General features: G+C 38.1%; 1 protein-coding gene across 1 annotated transcript in view; it reads left to right on the top strand.

Annotated features, from left to right (window-relative positions):
- Nucleotides 1-21,339: 21,339 nt before the first annotated feature.
- The window catches only part of LOC110327628 (olfactory receptor 7E24-like), a gene marked incomplete at its 5' end in the record, with an annotated part of 30,490 nt that continues 26,934 nt past the window's right edge, over nt 21,340-24,895 (top strand). Inside the window, 2 exons of the mRNA XM_021206713.1 lie at nt 21,340-21,361; nt 22,740-22,756. Of these exons, the coding sequence (XP_021062372.1) occupies nt 21,340-21,361; nt 22,740-22,756 (39 nt within the window). The remainder of the gene's footprint in view (nt 21,362-22,739; nt 22,757-24,895) is intronic.

Genomic DNA, 24,895 nt, shown 5'->3' with positions numbered 1-24,895 from the left:
ACAAACCAATAGAAGAACCTGTCAAATGTAGCAGTTTTCAACACACATTCAACACAAAATGTTAGAGTCAAAGCAGTTTACAGTAGTTTTGTTATATTCCTGAGCATTTTAAGACAAAACTATGCAAATATATACATGATGTACTTTTATAGAACATTTAAAGAATTTGTGTCAGGGACCCCTATGAAAGAGTTAGGGGAAGGATTGAACGATCTGAAGGGAATGGCCACCCCTTTGGAAGACCAATTGTGTTAATTTACCTGGACCCCTGGGAGGTCCCAGAGACTAAGCCACCAAAGAACTGGTTCATGGTCCAGACAGAGGACTGCCTTGTGTGGCCACAGTTGGAGAGGATTTGCCTAACCCTGTAGAGACTTGATGCCTCAGGGAAAGGGGATGTGGAATAGAGCACCCTCTTAGAGGTTAGGGGAAGGGGGAGGGGGTGAAAAGCTCTGGGAGGTTGACCAGGAGGGGGCAACATTGGGATGTAAATGAATAAAAATAATTCGTTAAAATGTATTGGACTGAATGAACAGTGAACAGTGTAAACAACTGAATTAAGACTGAATTAAGAGTGTATACATGAAGTATATTACATTGAACTCATAAATGTATGAAATAATAAAACAAGAGTTATCAATAAATAAAGTAGTCAATAACTAGGAAGGGGGATAACATTTGAAATATAAATAAATAAAATAACCAATTTTAAAAAGTAAAAATGAAAAAAAGACAAATCACATATTTAATACATCTACATTATATACTTTAGAAAATCGAAGAAGATGAAGAAAGTGTGAGATTTATTTAAATAAACTCAGAGAAAGAGAGAGGGAAAAGAGAAGAAGGAGAGGAAAAAGAAGAAGAGGAAGAAGGAGGAGAGCGAGAGAGAGAGAGAGAGAGAGAGAGAGAGAGAGAGAGAGAGAGAGAGAGAGAGAATATTACTAGGAATTGATGCCAGTATTCAAGCTTCCCAAGTATATGATTTCACTTCTATAGACTAAGGAAATTCATTGTATATAGTGTTTTTCAGTCACTTTCCTAGCGGTAAGGATAAATAGTCATTTTCCTTCTTTGCTCATTCTTTAGTCTCATTAAAATAAAAACACCTTCTTTATTCTGTTGAGGTTTGGCCTTGCTGTGTATTCTAAGTACAGGCCCAGGGCTGGAGAGATGGCTCAGTGGTTAAGAGCACTGACTGCTCTTCCAGAGGTCCTGAATTCAATGGTGGCTCACAGCCATCTGCAATGGGATCCAATGGTGTGTCTGGAGACCGCTACAGTGTATTCATAAATAAAATAAATACATCTTAAAAAAACAGGATGGCTTACAATTTAAAGCCATTTTGTGTTAGAAAAAAAAATGCCAGGTGGTGGTGGCACATGCCTTTAATCCCAGCACTTGGGAGGCAGAGGCAGGCAGATTTCTGAGTTTGAGGCCAGCCTGGTCTACAAAGTGGGTTCCAGGATAGCCAAGGCTACACAGAGAAACCCTGCCATGAAAAACAAACAAACAAAAAAGTACAGGCTCCCAAGATCTGGACTCCCAAGGTAGACCCAAGTGATGCTATGTGACCTTGACCCCAAGTTATTTCTGATTGGTAAATAAAAATGCTGAAAGCCAATAGCAGGGCAAAGGAGATATAACTGGGGTTTAGGATTCCTGGATTTGGGTTAAAGGTAAACCACCAAGAGGAGAAGAAGGCAAAGGAGGAGGAGAAGCCACCATGGTTTAGGTGAGTTCAAGAGAACATAGCCCTGAGGGTTGACCAATTGGAGATAAGGGCAGTTCAGATGAAACATAGTATGTAACAAATTGGGGTTATGGATAGGAAAGTAGCTTCTAATAGCATAGATATTTGCCCACCTCTTGTGATATTTAAGGTTTATTGTAATAATAAAAGTTGTGCACCTTTTATCTGGGAACAGAATAATCAAATGTGGGGTAGGAACCCTTGATTGGGATTAAAGTTATACAACACTATTCATACTCATTGTTGCTGTTCCTCATCCTAAATTGTTCTTAGAAGCCTTGTTGGCTTTTCATTATGGTTTATGCCAGAAAATTAAAGATGAAGATGAAGAACAGTATGAATGACGTGATATGTTTTTGCTTTTATTTTGTCTGAAGATTTGAATTCTCAGATGTTCTCATTAAATAAATTGCTGTATTTAATTCTATACTCTACACAATTCATTTCCCTTGAGACATGAACACAAAAGACTGGGGATGTTTCTGTTATTTTGTGATTATATACACAGTGCCTAGGAGAAATGGAAGTACTTCTTCAATGCAAAAACTCAATTTTATTTCTGAGTTTAAATATGTACCCTAAAGATTTAGTTTCTAAAGGCAAAAATATTAGGAATTATTATATTTAGAATAACTCTTTTTTTTTTTTTTTTTGGTTTTTCGAGACAGGATTTCTCTGTATAGTCCTGGCTGTCCTGGAACTCACTTTGTAGACCAGACTGGCCTCAAACTCAGAAATCTGCCTGCCTCTGCCTCCCGAGTGCTGGGATTAAAGGCGTGCGCCACCACGCCCGGCTGTTTAGAATAACTCTTATGAGCAATCTTTGAAGATATTAACATTCTGACTGGATTAGAGATAAACCCTTAATATACACCTTTAATCTCAATGAAATCTAATTGACAAAGTGTAGAATCAGGAATAGACTGAATAAGATATATCCAACTCTAATAAGAACACCAGAGGAAAAAGATCACAGAGAGAGGCAGTATAGTTGAGTTGAAGTTAGTTTGGACAATTGGGAGTCAATCACTTGAGTTCAGTGAGTTCAGTGGAGTTAAGTTTGTGTACTTTGTAAAGTCCATGAGATCAGTATAGATCAGCAAAGCAGTTTTACTAGGACAGTTTTACAGAGTCAGATCGCAGGTGAAGACAGAATGACTCAGAGAATGAGAAGGAGTCAGACAGTCAGAACAGATTGCCAGAGTTAGTTCGAGGTCAAGCAGAGCAATTCAGTGGAAGACAAGAGAAACCAGATTGAATCTGTCAACTTGCAGAGGCATTTGTGCCAGAACATCTGAGTTGAACCAGCCAGCCAGAGTATAGAAAGAGCTAGAAAGGGTAAGCATATTCAGCAGTAGGCCTCTGAGATGACAATTACATCTGGTAAATAAAAGCTACTTTTACATTAGTCCATATAAAGTTACTTGAATATGTACAATTTTGGGAATGATCACTTGGTATTGGATAATCGATATGGGCACTTTTTACTAGAGAAGACTATTTCTACCATGCTTATCATTCCTTATTTGATTATAATTCTTTGTCTAGGGTTGGGGCTTCATGAGTTTTCTCTCTTTCCTGATAGTATATGTATTGTTGTCATCTTTGTTCATGTCATATTTAGGCAGTCATATTGATAAGTCTTTATAGGTACATCTTCTCTGTCAATTCTAGGCAATAATCTCTTACAGCAAATTTCTTGTTCCTCTGTATATTAGAATTTTATCTTTTCCACAATGTTCCCTGAGTCTTAGGTCCTAAAGTTATGTTATAAATTTGTCAGTTGGACCTAGGCATCAAAAAGTCATCTGTGATTTTTCTCTAATGATATCCATATCTTTCAAGTAGACATATTTTTAAAAAAGATTTATTTATTTATTATATGTAAGTACACTGTAGCTATCTTCAGACACTCCAGAAGAGGGCATCAGATCTTGTTACAGATGGTTGTGAACCACCATATGGTTGCTGGGATTTGAACTCTGGACCTTCAGAAGAGCAGTCGGGTGCTCTTACCCACTGAGCCATCTCACCAGCCCAAGTAGACATATTTTTAAAGAGAAGGGAAACTTATATTTATCTGTGGGTGCGATAATCAATATTTAGAATTCAATTACAGATCATGTTGCCTTAGTATCATGGTGGTTGTAGGCTTTTCATCATGATCCACAACTTCACTAGACCTGAGTATCTGCCTAGGTATATAGTATCTGGCATGCTTTTCTTCTTAAAAAGAGAGCATTAAGTACAATAACTGGTCTTCTAGGTAGAAGGAAAAGAACAATGAACAGAAATGGTATATGTTAAAGCTGGGCAGGAATGGTGGAACTTACATTTAAGAGGCAACTGTGAATTCAAGGCTAACCTTTTCTACATGGACATTGTGTCAAAAACAACAAACCAATCAAACAAACCCCCAATAAAGTGGGGCCTTAAATGGAAGGAAAGACTTCTATTTAAAATCTGGACTTATATTACATTTGCAGTACTGGAAAGAAGTTTCATATATATATTTTGTCCAAAGTAATGTATATGACAAACACATGGAGGAAAGCAAGAGATGGTTAACACCATACATGAAGAGTTGTTTTAGGATATAGCAGAGACAGTTCTTTAAAAATATATTTACTTAATTCTTTTCCTTTTTCATGGAATATATTTTGAAAATATTCCTCCCTGTCACCTCCTTCCAGATCCTATCAGTCATCCTCACCCAAAGTTATGTTCTTTTTCTCCAGTTTGTTTTTTCTTTTTTCTTTTCTTTTACTTTTTTTCTTTCCCCCTGCCTTCCTCTTTCCACCTCCCCTCCTTTTTAGTTTCTTTCTTTTTTTTGGTTTTGGTTTTTAAAGATAGTGCTGAGCTTTGGTCTGTTGCTATGAACTGTAATGCTAAATATTGGTCCTCAAGATCTGGTTGCCTCAGGGATGAGGAAATCCTCATGTATACCAAGCAATGCTATATAAGCTTGCTTCTTATTTTAAAACTATTTGTTGAATGAATATGTCTATAGCCTATAGCTAGGCAAAGGAGAGGTAGCTGGGACTTTGGTTCCTGGGGATTGGGGGTCTGAGTAAAGACCATGAGGGATGAGAAAAGAGTAAAGGAAGTAAAAGGTAAGGAATCATGATAACTGGCCATGAGGGTTGACCAGTTGGAATAAGAGCAGCCTAGGTGGAACATGGAAAGTCATATCTTTGGTTTATTGTCAAAGGGATAGACAGAATAGATGAGAGGGTTGATATCTGCCACGATCTAGTACTATTAAAGCATATTATAAATATAAATATTTTATGTCTTTTAACTTGTACTAATGGCCTGAGGTGGGGTAACAACCCCAATTAATTTTTACAACAGGGCAGAGTTTCACTGTATAGCCTTGGATGTCCAAGACTAGTTCTGTAGACCATATTGGCCTTGAGCTAATACAGATCCACCTGCTTCTGCCTCCAGAATGCTGGGAATAAAGACATGGGCAACCATCATAAGACGTTTCTACCCACTCTTTTTCAGAAAGGTATGGCATAATTTTTTCAGATTGTAGAATCTGGCATTTTAAGAGCAATCATTGCCTTAAAGGGGCAGTCTCATCTCTGTATTTCTTTAAGGGATTTATTTGTTTCCTCTTTAAGGTCTTCTACCCGTTTTATTGAATTTTACTGTATTTCTTTAAGTGACTTATTTATTTCTCCTTTAAAGTTCCCTATCATCTTCGTAAGATGAGATTGAAGGCCATAGTTTTGGTCTTCTGTTATCTTAGGATATCCAGGGTTTGCTGTAGTAGAAGTAGGTGCCTTATTACACTGGATTTTGTTGATTGTGTTCTTACAGTTTCCTTTATCCATCTAGTTGTCTCTGGTGGTGGCTGGCCTTGTAGTCCCTGGGACTAACAAGCCTCTGGGACTGGTTGTCCCAGATGGCAGTAGGACTCTTCTACAGCAGGCAGAACTATGGGCTGGAATGTGGGGTGCATATCCTTGATTGCAGGTAGAGGTGTTGAACACAATATTTAGCTGGCTGTCATGGGTGTCCAGGGTAGGAGCAGATCTCCTGGGAGGTAAGCAGAGCTGAGGTCTGGGGAGCAGGATGCCAATCTAAGATTGCAGGTAGAGGTGTGAATCTGAAGGAAGATAGAGCTCCAAAAGAACTGCTAGAACTCATGGTTTTCTGGAGTCCCACCAGCCAGGGTTTTGGAGCATGTGTTTCTCATCTGGATGTCCCAGGTGGGAGCAAGCCTCCCCAGAGGCGGGCAGAGCTGTGGGCTGAAGCATAGTCTATATATATATAGACTTAATATGCTTTAGTGAGATATAACTTGAAAATAAAATCAGGAAGAGTGAAAGAGATGAGAGGAAAACAGAAGAGAATACCAGGCATAAGAAGGATAGAAGTACATGGCACACACACACACACACACACACACACACACACACACATGAAATACTATCATACAATTTAGTGCACTAAGAAAAATTAGCAGGCAATTTTTCATACCATTTCTAAAAGTGACTGTGCAAAGAGAATTTTTCAGTAAAGAATGTCATATTTTTTGAATGTTGTGATATACATTTTCCTATGTACAACAAAGGTCTATTTAATAATGGGAATCTTGAGCATTATTTTCTGTGACATGACACATGAAAATACCAACAAAACCATTTTGTGACATTGATTAAATTATTTATATATTCTGTACTACAATGTCCTTATCATAAAGAAGTAACATTAAATATGGATGCATAGTAAGATTGAAGACCAAAATAAAAGAATATAAAATACTTTTCTACAACAATACCTGCAAGATGCAAGTAACAACTATTCTAGATGCTTATAATTGAAGATGCTCTGGGATCGAGGAAGTTAATTTGTATGGAGTTATAATAATTATAAATCCACTCTATGAATTACCATTTTGGTTAAAATACAGCATTTCAAGTTAATGACAATGTCTAGGATACCTTTTTACTCACAGAACAAATTTTGGAAAAATTCTTCCAAGAAGAGAAAAACACATGGGATAAATAAATATAATGAATAAACAAATGCCCACTTTAATATAAAACAGAACATATATATATATATATATATATATATATATATATATATATATATGTTACTGTGGGATGTTTACATTTTTTTTACATTAACTGAAAGTAAACAGAATAAGTGTTTAAATATGTACTTGAATTGAACTTGAAATTTGTATGATGTGAAGAGAAGTCAGAAAGTTCTCCATGAATATAAAGACTAATATTATGAATGCTTATGAGTTGCCAATAATCCAAAAAAGATAAAAAAAAATCCATGAAGAAAACATCTTAACAATAAATGAACTTCTTGGGGGGGAGGGGCATTTCACCATCCATTCATCATCAAGCTGAGCAATAGTGACAAAAACTGCATGGTGTTGGCACAGAGACTAACTGGTCAAGCAATAGAATAGATTTGAAGACACAGAAATAAATCCAGACACTTATGGATATTTGATGTTTTACAAAGAAGCCAAAAATATACAATGGAAAAAAGAAAGCATCTTCAATAAATGGTGCTGGTCTAACTGGCAGTTGATATGTAGGAAAATGAAAATATAGTTCTACATTTGTCACCTTGCACAAAGTTCAAGTCTAAGTGGATCAAGGACCTCAACATAAAACCAGATACACCAAATATAATAGAAAATAAAAGTGAGAAAGAGCTTCAAATACATTGGAACAGGGGAAAATTTCCTAAACAGAACTCCAATGGCTTAGGATCTCAGATCAAGAATTGATAAATGGGACCTCATGAAACTGAAAAAACTTCTGTAAGGCAAAGGACATATTCAAACGGACAAATAACCAACCTCAGATTGGGAAAAATCTTCACCAACCTCACATCTGCTAGAGGACAAATATCCAAATGTATAAAGAACTCAAGAAGCTAACCTCCAAAACACCAAACAACCCAATCAAAAAAATGGAGTATAGAACTAAACAGAGAATTTACAACAGAGGAATCTCAAAAGGCTGAGAAGCACTTAAAGAAATATTCAATGTCCTTAGTCATCAGGGAAAAGCAAAATGACCCTGAGACTTTACCTTACACCAATCAGAATGGCTAAGATCAAAGTCTCAGGGAACAGCACATGTTGGTGAGGATGTGAAGAAAGAGGAATGCTCCTTCATTGCTGGTAGGATTTCAAATTTGTACAACCATTCTGGAACTCAATCTGGCAGTTCCTCAGAAAACTGGAAATAGAGCTACATAAAGACCCAGCTAAAACATTCTTGGGCATATACCCAAAAGATGTACCACCATACCACAGGAGCTTGTGCTTCACTATGTTAATAGCAGCCAACCTTATCAGTGATAGCCAGAAGCTGGAAACAACTCAGATGTGCAACAGTGGAGGTCTGGTTATGAATAATATGGTTCATTTACACAATGGAATACTATTCTCCTTTTAAGAATGAGGACATCCTTTCCTATCATCAGTGACCAAACCCAGATACTATTACATATGCCAGTAAGATTCTGCTGAAGGGACCCTGATATAGTGGCCTCTTGTGAAGCTATGCCAGTGCCTGGCAAACACAGAAGTGGATACTCACAGTCAGCTATTGGATGGAACACAGGGCCCTCAATGGAGGAGATAGAGAAAGTACCCAAGGAGCTGAAGGGAGCTGCAACCCTATAGGTTGAACAACAATATGAACTAACCAGTACCCCCTGAGCTTGTGTCTCTAGCTGCATATGTAGCAGAAGATGGCCTGATCGGCCATCATTGGGAAGAGAGGCCCCTTGGTCTTGCAAACTTTTTATGACCCAGCACAGGGGAATGCCAGGGCCAAGTAGTGGGAGTGGGTGGGTAGGGGAGCAGGGGCGAGGGGAGGGTATAGGGTATAAATAAAGAAAATATCTAATAAAAAAAGTCAAAAAAAAAGAATGAGGACATCATGAGTTTTGCAGACAAATGAATGGAACTAGAAAATATCATCCTGAGCGAGGTATATTAGACCCGAAAGTACATGCATGGTATATACTCACTGATAAGTGTATATTAGCCAAAAATTCCAAAATACCTTGGGTACAATCCACAGAACTCAAGAAGATTAACAACAGAAGATCCCAAGTGGGGATGCTTCAATCCTACTTAGGAGGGAGAAGAAAACAACCTTGGGAGGCAGAGGAAGGGAAAGAACTGGGTGCGAGAGGGGAGGGAGAGAGGAAAGGAAAATGTGATTACATTTGCGGGGGAAACAGGAGAGAACCCCTGAGGGTCAGCAGCATAAATGGAAATATGAAACCTCAGGGGGAGGGGAAAGATGGGGAGACTCTCTAGAAAGTACCAGAGAGACCTGGAAGGTGAGAGCCTCTCAGGAATCAAGGGAGGGACCTTACACAAAATGCCCTACATTAGGGAGAGCAATCTCATAGAGTCCACCTCCAGTAGAAAGACAGGGCTTCAAGTGGAGGGATGGTGTTGGCATCCCACAGTCAAAAACTCTGACCCAGAATTTTTCCTGTCTAAAAGAACTGCAGGGATAAAAATGGAAGAAAGACTGAGGGAAATGAAGTCCAGTGACTAGCCCAACTTAGGATACATCTCAACGGGAGGCTCCAAGTCCTGACACTATTACTGATGCTATGGTGTGCTTACAGATAGGAGACTATCATGGCTGTCCTATGAACATCAAGCAGCTGACTGAGACAGATGCAGATACTTAGGCCCAACTGTGAGACTGAAGTCAGGTACCCCTGTGGTTGTATTGGGGAAAGGCTAGAAGAAGCTGAGGAGGAGGGCTACTCCATAGGAAGAGCAGCAGTCACAACTATCCTGGATGCCTCAGATGTGAGACACCGAGACACCAACCAGGCAGTGTACACAAGCTGGTCTGAGGCCCCTGAACATACACAGCAGAGGACTGTCTGTTCTGGCCTCAGTGGGAGAAGAAGCACCTAACCCTGGGGACTTGAGGCCCCAGGGAGTGGGCAGGTCTGATGGGTGTGGGGAGGACATCCTCTTGGAGACAGGGAGAGAAGGAATGGTATGAAGAACTGTGTGAGAGGAGCCAAGACTGGTCTGTAAAATAAATTGAAAGCAATAAAAAAAGAAAACCTGTGTTCATGGGTAAGAGTTTACTCTGAAATAGAAATATTTTAGTTGTGAGAATATGGGAAACTATTAGTTATTATATGGAAGTGATCCGTTCTCATTATCCAGTTAATTCTGAAATAATTTTCTGCTGAGAATTTGAGTTTGTATTTTCAGACCTGTGAGATAATAAATTTTTGTAATCCATAAAAAAGAATGAAAACAAAAACCACCACCAGAAAATACAATATATAGTTTCCCTATGTGACAGTTGTCTTGTTTAAGAGAACTGAGAAGCTATTGGGATAAAAGAAAATGGAAGAAAGGCATAAGGCACAGGATCTGTAAATCAGGAGGGTTTCCCGTAGGTTTTCTTTTATGTCCATTTTACATTGTTAAATTTGTATTTATTTGATGCTATAAGAACATAAATAACTTCCAACATGTGTTTGCTCAGCATATATAGCAGCCATTATTGTAAAAATTTGTCTCATCATTTTTGATTTCAGGGAATTCGAATAATGACCATTATATGTGTTGAACATATAATACATTGGAAATACAACAGGTATCAGTCTCAAATCATCCACACAAATAATGTGATCCAGATGACCATCCTGAATGCATATAAGTCAACTAAACATATGTTGCAAGTATAACAAATGCCAGTTTCAAATTTTCAGCCCAAAGGATATCTTCCAGATTACCATGCTGAATACAAACAGAAGTACATAGTCTACTTTGTTAAATTAAATATGTGATGCCTAGTTTTAGAGAACAGCAACTGATAGCAAATCTGGGAATAGAAGCTTGTTTAAGATAATATGTTAGATGTCATAATTCTTAACAAGACTAGGTCAGTGATGTGGAATCATAATTCATATCTCAGTATGTAAAATTAATTGAATAAATTTAAACAAAGAAATGAATGACTGTTCTTCATCCTAACAAATCATGACTACTTTCCAATCATACACAATAAGAAATTCTACATAAAATCCCCAAAATATTTGTGTTAAATCTAAAAATGTGTCAATTTAACTTTCTATAAATTCATTTTATATTCCTAGACCTTTAAAAGGGCTTGTGATATGAGAAAAGAAAATTTAGTGGACTGTTTAATATCAATAAAAATTATATCCATGACAGATATGTTGTAGATATTAAGTGATCTCACCATCATAATATTAATGATAATTATTAGACATTAAGCACAATATTAACAATATGAAATAATAGTCCCAAATATATCTGAAACATATATACTCTACATTTTCCAGAAGAGATACTTATTGACTAATTAACAAATACATAAATTTATAACATAATTCTAAAAGGGCTTACATTTTATTCAAGAATGTGAGAGGTAAGGTAGAGATTTCCCATATACTATTGTTAGAAGTTTAAATTAGATTTTAAAAGAAATGAGAAAAGGAAGTAACGATCATTGGATAGTCAGTAATTATGGAAGCTATAGTTTTTGTGACATACAGTGACTGCTATGAAAATTATAGTTCTTGTGACATACAAAGACTACACCTTCATAATGTTAAGCTATTCAGGATTCTCATTGTTGTAAAACTGAAGCTGAGAACCCACACCATCACCTGTACTCTAATCTGCACTCAGTGAGAAGCATTAACTTTTGTACTGTTGTCATGAATAATCCCTTTCCTCATGATCTATACAGAGACACTTAAAGGATGTGTTCCACAAAACATGAGATCAGAAAACTGCAAGGGCCATTATCACTAAGCTTAAATGTCAAATCTCCTAATTAAAATAAAATTTCTAATTTCTTTCATCTTCTGAACAGCCCCAATATAAAGATGGTATCAGAGTAGAAATGTTCAGTCAAGTATGTTTATACAGAAGGAGGCAAGGGTAAATATTCTAACTTTCTTCAAGGACAGATTCTATTAATTGTGTTTGATGTTAGCAGGTTTCCCCTACAGAAAGAACAGGGTGTGTCTTAAGCTCCAATTATACCAAGTATCTTTTCTGATAAATCTCTTGATAAATATATGGATCATATAAATTATTTTGGATTCAAATTTTATGGGTAGATTAAATACTTTTAATAATACTTGTTTATTTAAATTTAAATTTTACTTGAGTGTCTATTATAATCAGAATGTAAAATTATGCATATATGTTGCATACTATAGGATATTTTGAAGGACAGTCTGAAATTTTTAAACAAAATATACCACACCTGTCTCCATGGTGTGATTCTTTTTCATATTACCTCCTTTTTGAATTCAAAATGCAGTAGTTACCACTAATTATTACCATATTAAAATAAGTTTCACAAACATTTACTTCATTTAAATGGATTTCTGTACCATTTTACAAACATTCTTCTCAACCCAGCTTCTCAAATGCAATAGCCTCTGACTAATTATGTTCCATTTTATTCAAGAATGTGAGAGGAGAAGTAGAGATTTCCCATAATTACTATTGGAAGTTTAGATTAGATTTAAAAAGAAATGTCTATTTCATAATAGTATCCAAGTTAATGACCTCTGACAGCAAATGAGAGATGCTATCTATATATTCAACATAAAACTTTAAGACAGAAACATTATGAAGAGACTCAAAATATAACTCTGTATTTGCCAAGGGAACAATTAATTAAGAACAAATAATGGTTATAAATTTACACACATTAAATGCCAAATAGTCCCATGTATAAAAGGAACATAAATATAGGTGAGTAAGAGATATCCCTCATGTAATAATAATGAACTATCTGGAAACACTTCACCCCTTGTTTCTCTTAAAAAACATCTTAGATTCAGGTGACTTGAATACTGTTTGCCATGTTCTACTGCCATAAATCTCACTTTCATCTTTAACTAACAATAAGCATGTCCAAAAACTATGTGTTGAAACCTCTGAAACTGAGTGGAAAATAATTACTGTATACTCTTAAGTTGCCTTTTCAAGTATTTTGTCACAGTGAGGTGAAGTGTGATTAATAGATCAAGTGCAATAATATGGTTTAAGTCGAATAGTCCAAAGAACAAACTAGGAAAGTGGATTTGAGCTCAGTAACAAAGTGACTGTTGAGCATTCACAAGACCCTTGGTTCAATTTTCACAGCAACAACAAATACAATATTACACAATGACAAAAGTATAAGCAAGACTATATAAAAATGTAGCCATATTTTTGGTTACTTTATTGTGTTATTTTTCCTATCACTCTTCTCTACCTGTGTCCCTTTCAACTTTAACACTAAGTAGGAGAGAAAAAGGGCTAGAGGGGAAAGAGGATGTTGACCTTATTAGACTAATTCCTGCTGATTAATGGCATTGAGTTCCTTGGTGCAAGTAAAATCTTCCTCATCAGGATATCTCCAACCAGCAATCCAGCAGTCCAACACACCAGCAAATAGCAACACAGTACCCAGCAATGCAGCAACAGCAGAAAGCAGTAACAGTAGCAGCAGAAGTAGCAGCTGCTCTGGCATTTTATATGCTCTCCAGTGTCCCCAGAATTCCAAATGTAAACTCTCTTCAGCTGGCATAACCATGTCCCTGCTAGAGCATGAGATAAATCATAGTGAACTGCTGTGGACAATCTGAAGAAAATCCATATCCCATACCAAGGATTAAAACAAAAACATATTCCAATAACATAACTGGATTTTAAAGAAACCAAAAAATTCACTGGATAATAATTGACACAGAAGAGACTGCTCAGTATTTAAGCATCTGTACCAACCACTGCAGACGATATGAGCTGAAAGTCCACATACTCATGGAAACTGAACAACTTTCTACTCAATGCTAGCATGCCCGTGGAAGAAATAATGAAATTCAGTGAAAATGAAGGCACAACATACTCAAACATCTGGGACATAATGAAAACAGTGTTAAGAGGAAAATTCATTGCACTAATTGCCTCCATAAAGAAATTGTAGAGATCCTGTACTAGCAATTTAACAGCACACCTGAAAGCTCTAGAACTAAAAGAAGCAAATATACCCAAGAATAGTAGATGACAGGAAATCGCCAAATTGAGGGCTGAAAAGAAACCAATTAGAAATGAAGATAGCAATACAGAAAATCAAAACCAAGAGCTGGTTCTTTGTGAAAATAAAAGAAGATAGATAAACCTTCAGCCAAAGTAAAACTAAAGGGCACAGAGACAGTATACAAATGAACAAAATCAGAAATTAAAAGGGAGACATAACAGAAACTGAGAAAATTAAAAAAAAAAATCAGACCTTACTACAAAAAGCATATACTCTATCAAACTGGAAAATTTAGATGAAATGGATGAATTTCTACACAGATACCATGCACCAAATAAATCAAGGTCAGGTAAACTATAAAACCAGTCCAAAATACCAGAAGGAAAAAGAAGCAGTCATTAAATCCTCCTAACCTAATAAAAAGCCAGAAGCCAGATGATTGTAGTGCAGAAATCTACCAGACCTTCAAAAAAGAGCTAATTTCAACACAGCTCAAATTGTGCCACAAAATAAAAACAGAAGGAGCAATCCCTAATTCATTCTATGTGGCCACAGTCATGCTGATAGCTAAACCACATAAAGACTCATCAAGGTAACATAACTTCAGACCAATTTCACTATGAACATTGGTACAAAAATACTAACTCTTTTTCTAAGACTCCTAATAGTTTATCTAGGGCCTTGTCTCTTGAGAAGGTATAGTAAATCAAGATACTCAGTATTGTAATAATTATAATTGACATGTCAATTTCACTTAAATTCATCCCAGTCAAACTGTTCAAAATATCATCTCATAAAATCCAAAAGTTATTTATTGTGTTTCTCATTTTTTAATATCTTTAACATTATGCTCTGTTTATTTCAATTATACAATGTAGTTGGTTTCTGTTGTTGCAGAAGACCATTTTGTATGAAAAACATCTAGTCTTCATGACTAGATAAACAGGGTGATTTAACTTTTTTATGTTATTTTCTTTTTTAAATTTTTATTAGATATTTTCTTTATTTACATTTCAAATGCTATCCCCTTTCCTAGATTCCCCTCTGAAAATCTCTATCCCCTTCCCCTGCTCCCCAACCCACCATTCCCATTCCCAGGCTTGACATTCCCCTATAGTGGGTCATAGAACCTTCACAGGACTTAGGGCCTCTCCTCCCATTGATGACCAAGTAGGCCATCCTCTGCTACATATACAGCTAGAACCACAAGTTCCAGCATGTGTTTTCTTTGATTGCTGGTTTAGTATCACGAACCGGCCTCAGTTGGCCTCCCTCAATCCATAGGAGAAATCAGGGTTCCGGACAGGTGGGCATGGAGTTGGCTAGAAGGGCGACAAACATACACTGACACAGAGAGAATGTGTTTCTGAATGTAATATTGTCAAAGATGTAGGGTGTCACAGCAGGCAAGGTACATTGAAGTTATCTGACACAAAACAGAGGAATGTCTTCAAAGGATTGGCAGGAACCAGGCAATGTTTACAGTTAAGAATAAAAGCAGCCCTGCCTAGAGTCAGGTAATAACAGGGGCCAGGAGAGGATTTCATAACCTAGTCAAAATTTATGCTATTCCTTTGAACCTTGTGAAAGTTAGCACCAGGGGGTTCTGCTCTAGCAGACCTTATCATGAATAATGCAATACTGTAGTTCCTCCTAAAACCACAACCCTCTTTTTTTCTTAGGCCATGGTAAATTCTTGCATATGGGAATGCAAAGGTTCCAGGAGGCTAAGTTTCCATGAAACTCTTTGCCTTGGTACTGCTTCCAGGCTTTTTAGGCCTGTCACATGAGTCACTACTGGAGTGGATGTAGCAGTTTAGTTCCAAGGTACTGGTTAGTTCATATTGATGTTCCTCCTATGGGGCTTCAGACCTCTTCAGATCCTTGGGTATTTTCTTTAGCTTCTTCATTGAGGACCTTGTGCTCTGTCCAATGGATGACTGTGAGCATCCACTTCTGTATTTGCCAGAAACTGGCAGAGGCCCTTTTTTTCATTTTAAATGTTATCCCTTGCCCCAGTCCCCCATTTGACATATTCCATAGCCCCTCTCCCTGTTTCTATGAGGGTGTTCTCCTACTCACCCACCCACTCCCACCTCCCACCCTGGCATTCCCCTACACTGGAGCAACTAGCCTTCACAGAACCAAGGGCCTTTCCTCTCATTGATGCCTGACAGAGCCATCCTCTGCTGTATATGCAGCTGGAACCATGAGTCCCACCATGTGTACTCTCTGGTGGGCGGCTTAGTCCCTGGAAGCTCTGCGGGAATCTACTTGGTTGATATTGTTCTTCTTCCTATGGGGTTGCAAACCCCTTCAGCTACTTCAGTCCTTTCTCTAACTCCTCCATTGGGGATCCCATGCTCAGTCCAATGGTTGGCTGTGAGTATCTGCTTCTTTATTTGTCAGGCTCTGGCTGTGCCTCTCAGGAGAGAGCTGTATCAGGCTCCTGTCAGCAAGTACTTGTTGACATCCACAATAGTGTCTACATTTGGTGACCGTATATGGGATGGATCCCCGGGTGGGGTAGTCTCAGAATGGCCTTTCCTTCACTCTATGCTCCACACTTTGTCTTTGTCTTTCCTCCTGTTCATATTTTGTTTCCCCTTCTAAGAAGGATTAAAGCATCCACACTTTGGTTTTCCTTCTTCTTGAGCTTCATGTGGTCTGTGAATCTTTAAATATGTAAAAATTGTCTTGTAACCTGATCCAGAGCTTGTCGTACCTTTGTCCGCCTCTGCCATTTGACTCAGGACAATGCAGTTCACTTCTGGACTGGTCTTCCTTTGGAGGCTTGTAGTGTTTACACAGAGTCCCAGTTGTTAGAGCTGGCCCGTCCTGTCTGTATCCTCTTTAGACTTGGGGGGTATGGGGTAAACAAGCACGGGAAGGCTCCAGTGGAGATGCCCGGAGCAGCCCACTATGCCTGTGAGAAGGCTTTAGAAGGATAATTACTCTTTTCAGCAGCTGTGAAGCCTATTCTACAGGTAATTGTGATCTGGAGTTTTTGGTCCTTTTTTTTTTAAGACTCCAGGAACCCCCCAACTGCATTGTGGCTTGGGAAGGGAGCTTCTCCATAGCTCTCTGTAAACCCCTTAGACCCACTCAGCATTTAATTTATGCCCTACTGCAGCTTTAGAGTGTAGCCCTAGCTAGGTTTTTTTTGGGGGGGGGGGAGCTGAGGGTGAATTTTTACTTCAGATTAGTTGGGTTCTATGTGAGACCTTGGTGCACCAAATGTTGCAGTAATTTTCATCCCCAATAAACCTGTAAAATAATACACACTCTAGATATATTTATAAGCTATCAGCCTAGATTGGGCAGCTCTATCACCACACCAACCTATTCCCCAGCTGTGATACCCTTGCAATTTCTCACATGGTTCTGCTCCATCTTCTCTTCCTCCTCTTCTCTTTTCGCCATCTTCCTCTCTTTCAGAATTCCTGTACCACCATTTACCCCCCTCCCTGCCCAATCACAGGCTCTAGCCTTTGTTTGACCAGTGAAAATAGGCAAATGATGTACATTCTGTTACCTGAGTACCTGAGCAGCTGCTCATCAGAGGGTAGCCCCTCCTGAGGAAGCAAAATTAACACCAGAAAATAGCATCAGGGCAGCCCACAACATTCTTGCTTTGCAATTTGTAACCCCTTGTTCTACTTTAGTTGCCGTATTGCTCTAGCTAGAACTTCGAGTATTATACTGAATAGATAGGAAAAGAGTGGGGTCTCTTTGTACAATTTTATCTGTAGTATTCCGTAAATGTTCACTATTTGGCAGTAGAGAACCAGTTGGTGTTCCCCTCCATGTTTTGAGACCAACTCTACCACTCCCAGAATTCCTCAGTTGTGTGTAAGTTTTGGGGTAAGGTTGAGGAGTCATAGGTTTTTGCCTCACCAGTTTGATATACCTATTGGTGGCATCCTTGTTCAACTCATATTTGGGTGGCAATATTAGTGAGAATTTGTGGGGATAGCTTCAAAAATTACTAGAATATTTTATGTCAAAGCAAATTCCCCAATCTTGTGTCTTTTATAATTTTTCCACCATCTGTTCCACAATGTTCCTGAAACCTTTATAGATTTGTCCATTGTGACTAGGGTCCTCAACTCTGAACTTCAATTGGTTATGATTTTTGGTCCGTGTATATTACAAGTAGAATTTTCCTTGAAGAAGCCTGATGAAACATCTTCAGGTATTAGGACAAATGTTTAGATTGTAAATTTCTATGCTGGTTTAGCAAATTGGTGATTATATTTTCTGCTATAAAATGCAAAAATTCACTATCACTGAAGAGTTGGCTAGAATCCTGTAGCAGGCATTGCATCCCCCTAGTGAGTCAAAACAGTCCAAAGAATGAGCTGTGTTTACCATAAAAACTTCTACTACTGAGCCCTTAGGATTATGATGCCATGCTGGTCATTGATGACATTCATAGGAGTTTTGGCTTGGTAGCACTGTTTATTTCTTCCCTCATGTGAAAGTTTTCATATGCCTATGGTACCATGAAAGCTAATTTATTTTGAGTGATCATTTCAGTTGTTTCCTGTTCAGGGTCTCTGGGTTTGGTTTTGAAGTATGTTGTGTCTTCAGCCATACTGGCTTACTTAATATTTCTTGAGAATAAGGGCAATAGCAATAGGTTATATGCATTGGATATCTCTTGTCCATCCCTTGCCAATAACTTAAAAGAATTTCTCCTGCCTGGTATTCTGTTTTTGTTAGGAGATTTTTTTGGTCTTGGAGGAAACACTGAAAGATGAGAAAATTTTAATTAAGATTATGTATATAGTTACTCAAGAAATTACATATCCAATAGTTTTTGGTTTAGGTAAATAATATTATTCTTTACAGTTTTTTAGACATTCTTTTTATTTTACCCCCTAGTATCCTTTTTTTGTATTTCCTTCTTCACCTCCCTAAAGAGTCTCCCTTTCTCATTTCCCTGATAAGATAGATCTTTTGTACCCTGTTAGTCCCTTCTCTATTGCTCCTCTAACCCCCTATCTTATCAACTGTTCTTTTTTTAAACTTTTTTTTGTTTCTACAGTTGCTACAGCCTATAAAAACACATCAGTTAATACTTTCTTTTTTCTTTAAATATCTGACACAATACACCAGTGATCCTTTCCAGTCTTTGCAATTTTTACATTTTATTTTGATAAGATATACTTTTTATTATTATTATAGCCTCACTACTTTAATGATTGTTAGTGATCAATTTGGATTTTGTAAGTATTTTTTTATATTTGTTTAGAAATACACCCATTTCTATAAGATTTTCTAATTTACTAAAATCATTTTTTTCAAAATGTCATGTGTGATCCTAAATGATCATATGGTTTGATAGTATCTATTCTAATATTACACTTTTCTTTTTTATTTTTTATTTTGTATTTTTTATTAAACTAATAAAATTTATTTTAAAATATACAACGCAGTATTGACTTTTTTAAGTCATCAAAATAATTTATAATATTTAAATGCCTGTATACATGATATCCTCTGAAGCTAAAAGTAATACACCCTCAACCAGTTTTTAAAATCTATTTGGAACATTAAACCTGATAGAAGTAGGGAAAAAATCTATTATGAAGTCCTCAATGAAAGAAAATTGTAACAAGTTCCTGATTAGACAGAAAACATTCCATTTCCAAGTGAGAATAACTTTCCTCAGCATAACTGTGGCTTCATAGAAAGAATTGGGTAGTGTTCCTACTGTTTCTATTTTTGCGGAATAGTTTGAAGAGTATCGGTCTTCTTTGAAGGTCTGACAGAATTCTGCACTAAACTCATCTGGTCCTGGGCATCTTTTGGTTGGGAGACTTAATGACTGCTTCTATTTCTTAGGGATTATAGGACTGTTTAGATGGTTTATCAGATCTTGATTTAACCTGGGTATATGATATCTGTCTAGAAAATTGTCCATTTCATCTAGATTTTCCAGTTTTGTTGAATGTAAGCTTTTATAGTAGGATCTGATGATTTTTTAAACTTTCTAAGTTTCTGTTGTTATATCTCCCTTTTGATTTCTGATTTTGTTAATTTGGATACTATCTCTGTGCCCTCTAGTTAGTCTGGCTAAGAGTTTATTTTGTTGATTTTCTCAAAGAACTAGCTTCTGGTTTGGTTGATTCTTTGTAAAGTTCTTTTTGTTTTTACTTGGTTTATTTCAGCCAGGAGTTTTATTATTTCCTGCCATCTACACCTCTTGGGTGTATTTGCTTCTTTTTGTTGTAGACCTTTCAGGTGTGCTGTTAAGTTGGTAGTGTATGTTCTCTCCAGTTTCTTTTGGAGACACTCAGAGCTGAGTTTTCCTCTTAGCACTGCTTTAATTGTGTCCCATATGTATGGATATGTTGTGCCTTCATTTCAATTAAATTCTAAAAAGGTCTTTAATTTCTTTATTTCTTCCTTGACCAAGCTATCACTGAGTAGGGCATTGTTCAGCTTCCATGTGTATGTGGGTTTTCTGTTGTTTTTGTTGCTATTGAAGACCATGGTGATCTGATCATTTTGTATCTGTAAAGGCCTGTATTGTGATTGATTATATGGTCAATTTTGGAGAAGGTGCCATAAGGTTCTGCTAAGAACATATATTCTTTTGATTTAGAATTAAATGTTCTATAAATATCTGTTAAATCCATTTGGTCTATAAATTCAGTTAGTTTCAATGTGTTTCTATTTAGTTTGTGTTTCCATGTTCTCTCCATTGATGAGAGTAGAGTGTTGAAGTCTCCCACTATTATTGTGTGAGGTGTGATGTCTGCTTTGAGCTTTAGTAGAGTTTCATTTATGAATGTGGGTGCCTTTGTATTTAAAGCATTGATGTTCAGAATTGAGAGTTCTTCTTGGTAGATTTTTCCTTTGATGAGTATGAAGTGTCCTTTCTTATCCTTTTTGGTAACTTTTGGTTCAAATTTGATCTTATTCAATATTAGAATAGCTACTCCAGTTTGTTTCTTGGGACCATTTGCTTGGAAAATTGTTTTCCAGCCCTTTACTCTAAGGTTGTGTCTTTCTTTGACACTGAGGTACATTTCATGTATGCAGCAAAATGTTGGGTCCTGTTTACATAGCCAGACTGTTATTCTATGTCCTTTTATTGGGAAATTGAGCTCATTGAAAAATAAAAGAATAGTGATTATTGCTTTCTGTTATGTTTTATGTTATTTTTATGTTTGTGTGGCTATCTTCTTTTGGGTATGTTCAAAGAAGATTACTTTCTTGCTCTTTCTAGGGTCTACTTTCCCTTCTTGTATTGGCATTTTCCATCTCTTATCATTTGTAGAGCTGGATTTGTGGAAAGATATTGTATAAATTTGTTTTTGTCACGGAATATCTTGGTTTCTCCATCTATAGTAATTGAGAGTTTTGCTGGGTATAATAGCCTAGGCTGACATTTGTGTTCTCTTAGGGTGTGTATAACATCTGCCCAGGATCTTCTAGCTTTCATAGTCTCTGGTGAGAAGTCTGGTGTTATTCTGATAAGTCTGCCTTTACATGTTGCTTGACATTTTCCCCTTATTGCTTTTAATATTATTTCTTTTGTTTGGTGCATTTGGTGTTTTGATTATTATGTGACAGGAGGAATATCTTTTCTAGTCTAATCTATTTGGAGTTCTGTAGGCCTCTTGTATGTTTATGGGCATCTCTTTCTTTAGGTTAGGGAAGTTTTCTTCTATAATTTTGTTGAAAATATTTACTTTAAATTGGGATTCTTCACTGTCTTCTATACCTTTTACCCTTAGGTATGGTCTTTTCCTTGTGTCCTGGATTGTTGGGAACAAAATAAAATAAAAGGGGCCCAGGGGGGGCAGGGGGGAGTTGTGAGGAAAAAGAAGCCCATGCCCCACCAGAGTTTTCTATTCTCTGGTCAGTCAGGCTTGGGGAGCCTACCAGGTGCTTTCCACTGGGCCCTGGTTGGGCATTGCCTCTGACCCACATGGCGGGGGGTGGGGTGGAGAAGGGGCAGCCCCAATGGGGACCCCCTGGAACTACTTTGCTAAAGCCACCAGGGTTGTGGGAAGAGGGAAGAAGTTCCCAATAATGAGCAGAGTGCGCAGTGGGCCTTGATGGAGCAGAGCAGAGCCTCTATGGTTTAAGAGCTTTATTATAAAAATGCAGGGAGAAATAGAAAAGTGAGAGAGAGAGAGAGAGAGAGAGAGAGAGAGAGAGAGAGAGAGAGCTAGAGAGAAAGGGGGAGAGAGGAGAGGAAAGAAGAAGACAAAGAGAAAGGGAAGAGGAGAGAGAAGAGAGAGAAGATAAAGGAGTGAGAGTAAGAGGGTAAGAGTAAGAGTAAGAGAACGTGGTGGGGCTGAACACCCCTTTTTCATAAAGGGTGTTCAGTCTTCACTGTTGCTAGGTAACTGGTGATGAGTTAGCCTGAAGGTCAGACACTTGGGCTGTTGCTTAGGTGACTACTGACCATGCTTCTCTTGTGGGGGATGTTGGAGATGGTACCTTAGGCAGGGGCTGGAGTTCCAGGAGCATAAGGGAACACCTACTGTGTCATGTAGGTGAATTATGACCATCGGGGTTCAGAACTCAGCTTGACTGGAGACCAGCCTGCAATTCCCCACACTGGATTTCTTGGATGTTTTGAGTTAGGAGCTTTTTGTATTTTGCATTTTGCATTTTGCATTTTGCATTTTCTTTGACTGTTGTGCCAATGTTTTCCATCATTTCTTTTGCACTTGAGATTCCCTCTTCTATGTCTGTTGCTTCTATTTTGTCATTGAGGCTTTTATCCATGACTTCTGATCTCTTTTCTGGTTTTTAATCTCTATAGTTGTCTCCCTTTGTGATTTCTTTATTGTTTCTATTTCCATTTTTAGGTCCTGGATAGTTTTGTTTAGTTCTTTCACCTGTTCAGTTGTGTTTTCCTGCAATTCTTTGAGGGATTTTTGTGTTTCCTCTTTAAGGGCTTCTAGATGTTTACCTGTATTCTCCTGTATTTCTTTAAGGGAGTTATTTTTGTCCTTCTTAAAGTCCTCTATCATCATCATGAGATGTGATTTTAAATCAGAGTCTTGCTTTTCTGGTTTGTTGGGGAAACCAGGGCTCACTTGGTGGGAGAACTGTGTTCTCATGATGCCAAGTAGCCTTATTTTCTGTTTCCTATGCTCTTGATCTTGCCTTTTACCATCTGGTTATCTCTGTTGTTAGCTGGTCTTGCTGTCTATGACTGTGGCTTGTCCCTCCTGAAATCCTGTGTGTCAGAACTCCTGGGAGACTAGTTCTCTCTGGAAGGAATTTTGTTATGGACAGCTGTGGTGCAGGGTCACCTCCAGGGTATAGATGGAAACTGGAAGAATTATGTTCCAGGCTGCTTCTCAGCTCCTGTGTCCTGAAGGATCTGGGCAGGTCTCTCTGAGCAGAAGTGGTAGTCTTATCTGTGCTCACAGGTGTGTCTTCACTCCTGGGATACCAGCTTTGTCCCCATGGTATTTTGGTATGGACTGTAACACAGGATCAGTTCCAGGCACCTTCACTTTTCTTTCTACTTTGATTTATTTAAGTCTTACTGTTTGTCTTAGTTAGGGGTTTACTGCCATGAACAGATACCATGTCCAAGGCAAGTCTTATAAAACACATTTAATTGGGGCTGGCTTACAGGTTCAGAGGTTCAGTCCATTATCATCAAAGTGGGAGCATGGCAGTATCCAGGCAGGTATGGCACAAGCAGAGCTGAGAGTTCTAAGTCTTTATCCAAAAGCTGCTAGTAGAAAACTGACTTCCAGGCAAATAGGGTGAGGATCTTAAGCCCATACCCACAGGTACATACCTACTCTAACCAGGTCACACCTATTCCAACAAGGCCACATCTCTGAATGATTCCACTCCCTGGCCCAAGAATATACAAACCATCACATTCCACTCCCTGGCCCCCATAGACTTGTTCACACACATAAGTCTATGGGGGTCCATACTTAAACATAGCATAATGCAAAATGCATTTAGTCCAACTGTTAAAGTCCTCATAGTCTATAGCAGTCTCAACAATATTAAAAATCCAAAGTTCAAGGTCTCTTCTGGGATTCATCCAATCACTTAACTATAATCCCCAAAGGAAGACAGGAAACCAGCTGGACAAAGTCCAAACTCTGCACCTCTATGGCTGATGTCAAAGCAGTCTTCAGATCTCCACTCCTTTTTCATCTTTGTTGACTACAACAAACTGCTTTCTCCTGGGCTTGTTCCATTCCCTGTTAGTAGTTTTCCTCAGCAGATAGACCATGGCTTTGGCATCTTTAACATCTTTGAGTCTCCACGGAAATTTCAGTGTTACAGCTTCTTGTTTCAGTGTCTGGGATTCCACTTGATCTTTTAGACTCCTCCTAAGGGCAGGCATCACTTCTACAGCTCTGCCCTCTATAGCACTCTAAGCTCAAGTTGATCCACTCCACTATGGCTTCTTTCTTGGTGATCATCCTATGGTACTGACATCTCCAATATACTGGGATGTTCCACTCCAATTAGGCTTCACCAATAGCCTCTCATAGGCTCTCTTCATGGTGCCAAGCCTCAAATCCTTTGAATGACCCCTTCATTCCTGGGCCATCAACTACAACTGAGGCTATACTTTTCCAGTGGCCTTCCATGACCTCTTACAGTGCCAAGCCACAGCTGTTCTTCATGACACCTTCATGCCTTCAAAACTAGTACCACCTGGGTGACTTTTACATATTACCAAGTCCAGTTGCAGCATGAGGTACAACCTTGGCTATCTCTGGAACACAGCTTCTTTGTGCTCACAGAAAACACCAGAAGATTTCACCTCCGTGATGCTGGTTTCTTCTTAATCATTCCTAATTTCTTAGCTCCAGCTAACCAGCATCAATTGTCCCAAAAGTTCTTTCCATTCTTAACTCTAGAGCCAGAGCCACATGGCTGAAGCTGCCAAGTTCTGCTGCTTGCAGGAACTAGAACATGACCCCTTGCTCTATTACACTATCACTGGCTTTATGTTTTCCAAATCCTTCACTGCCTAAGCTTGGCTATCCTGGATCTTGCTCTGTAGATTGACCTTGAATGCAGAGATCAGCATGCCTGTCTCCTGGGATTAAAGGTGTGTACCACCATGCCT

This window comes from Mus pahari, chromosome 10 (assembly GCF_900095145.1).
Source record: "Mus pahari chromosome 10, PAHARI_EIJ_v1.1, whole genome shotgun sequence".
Classification (NCBI taxonomy): Eukaryota; Metazoa; Chordata; class Mammalia; order Rodentia; family Muridae; genus Mus; species Mus pahari.
The sequence above is the reverse complement of the archived record's forward strand: the minus strand, read 5'-3'. Positions and strand labels throughout refer to the sequence as shown.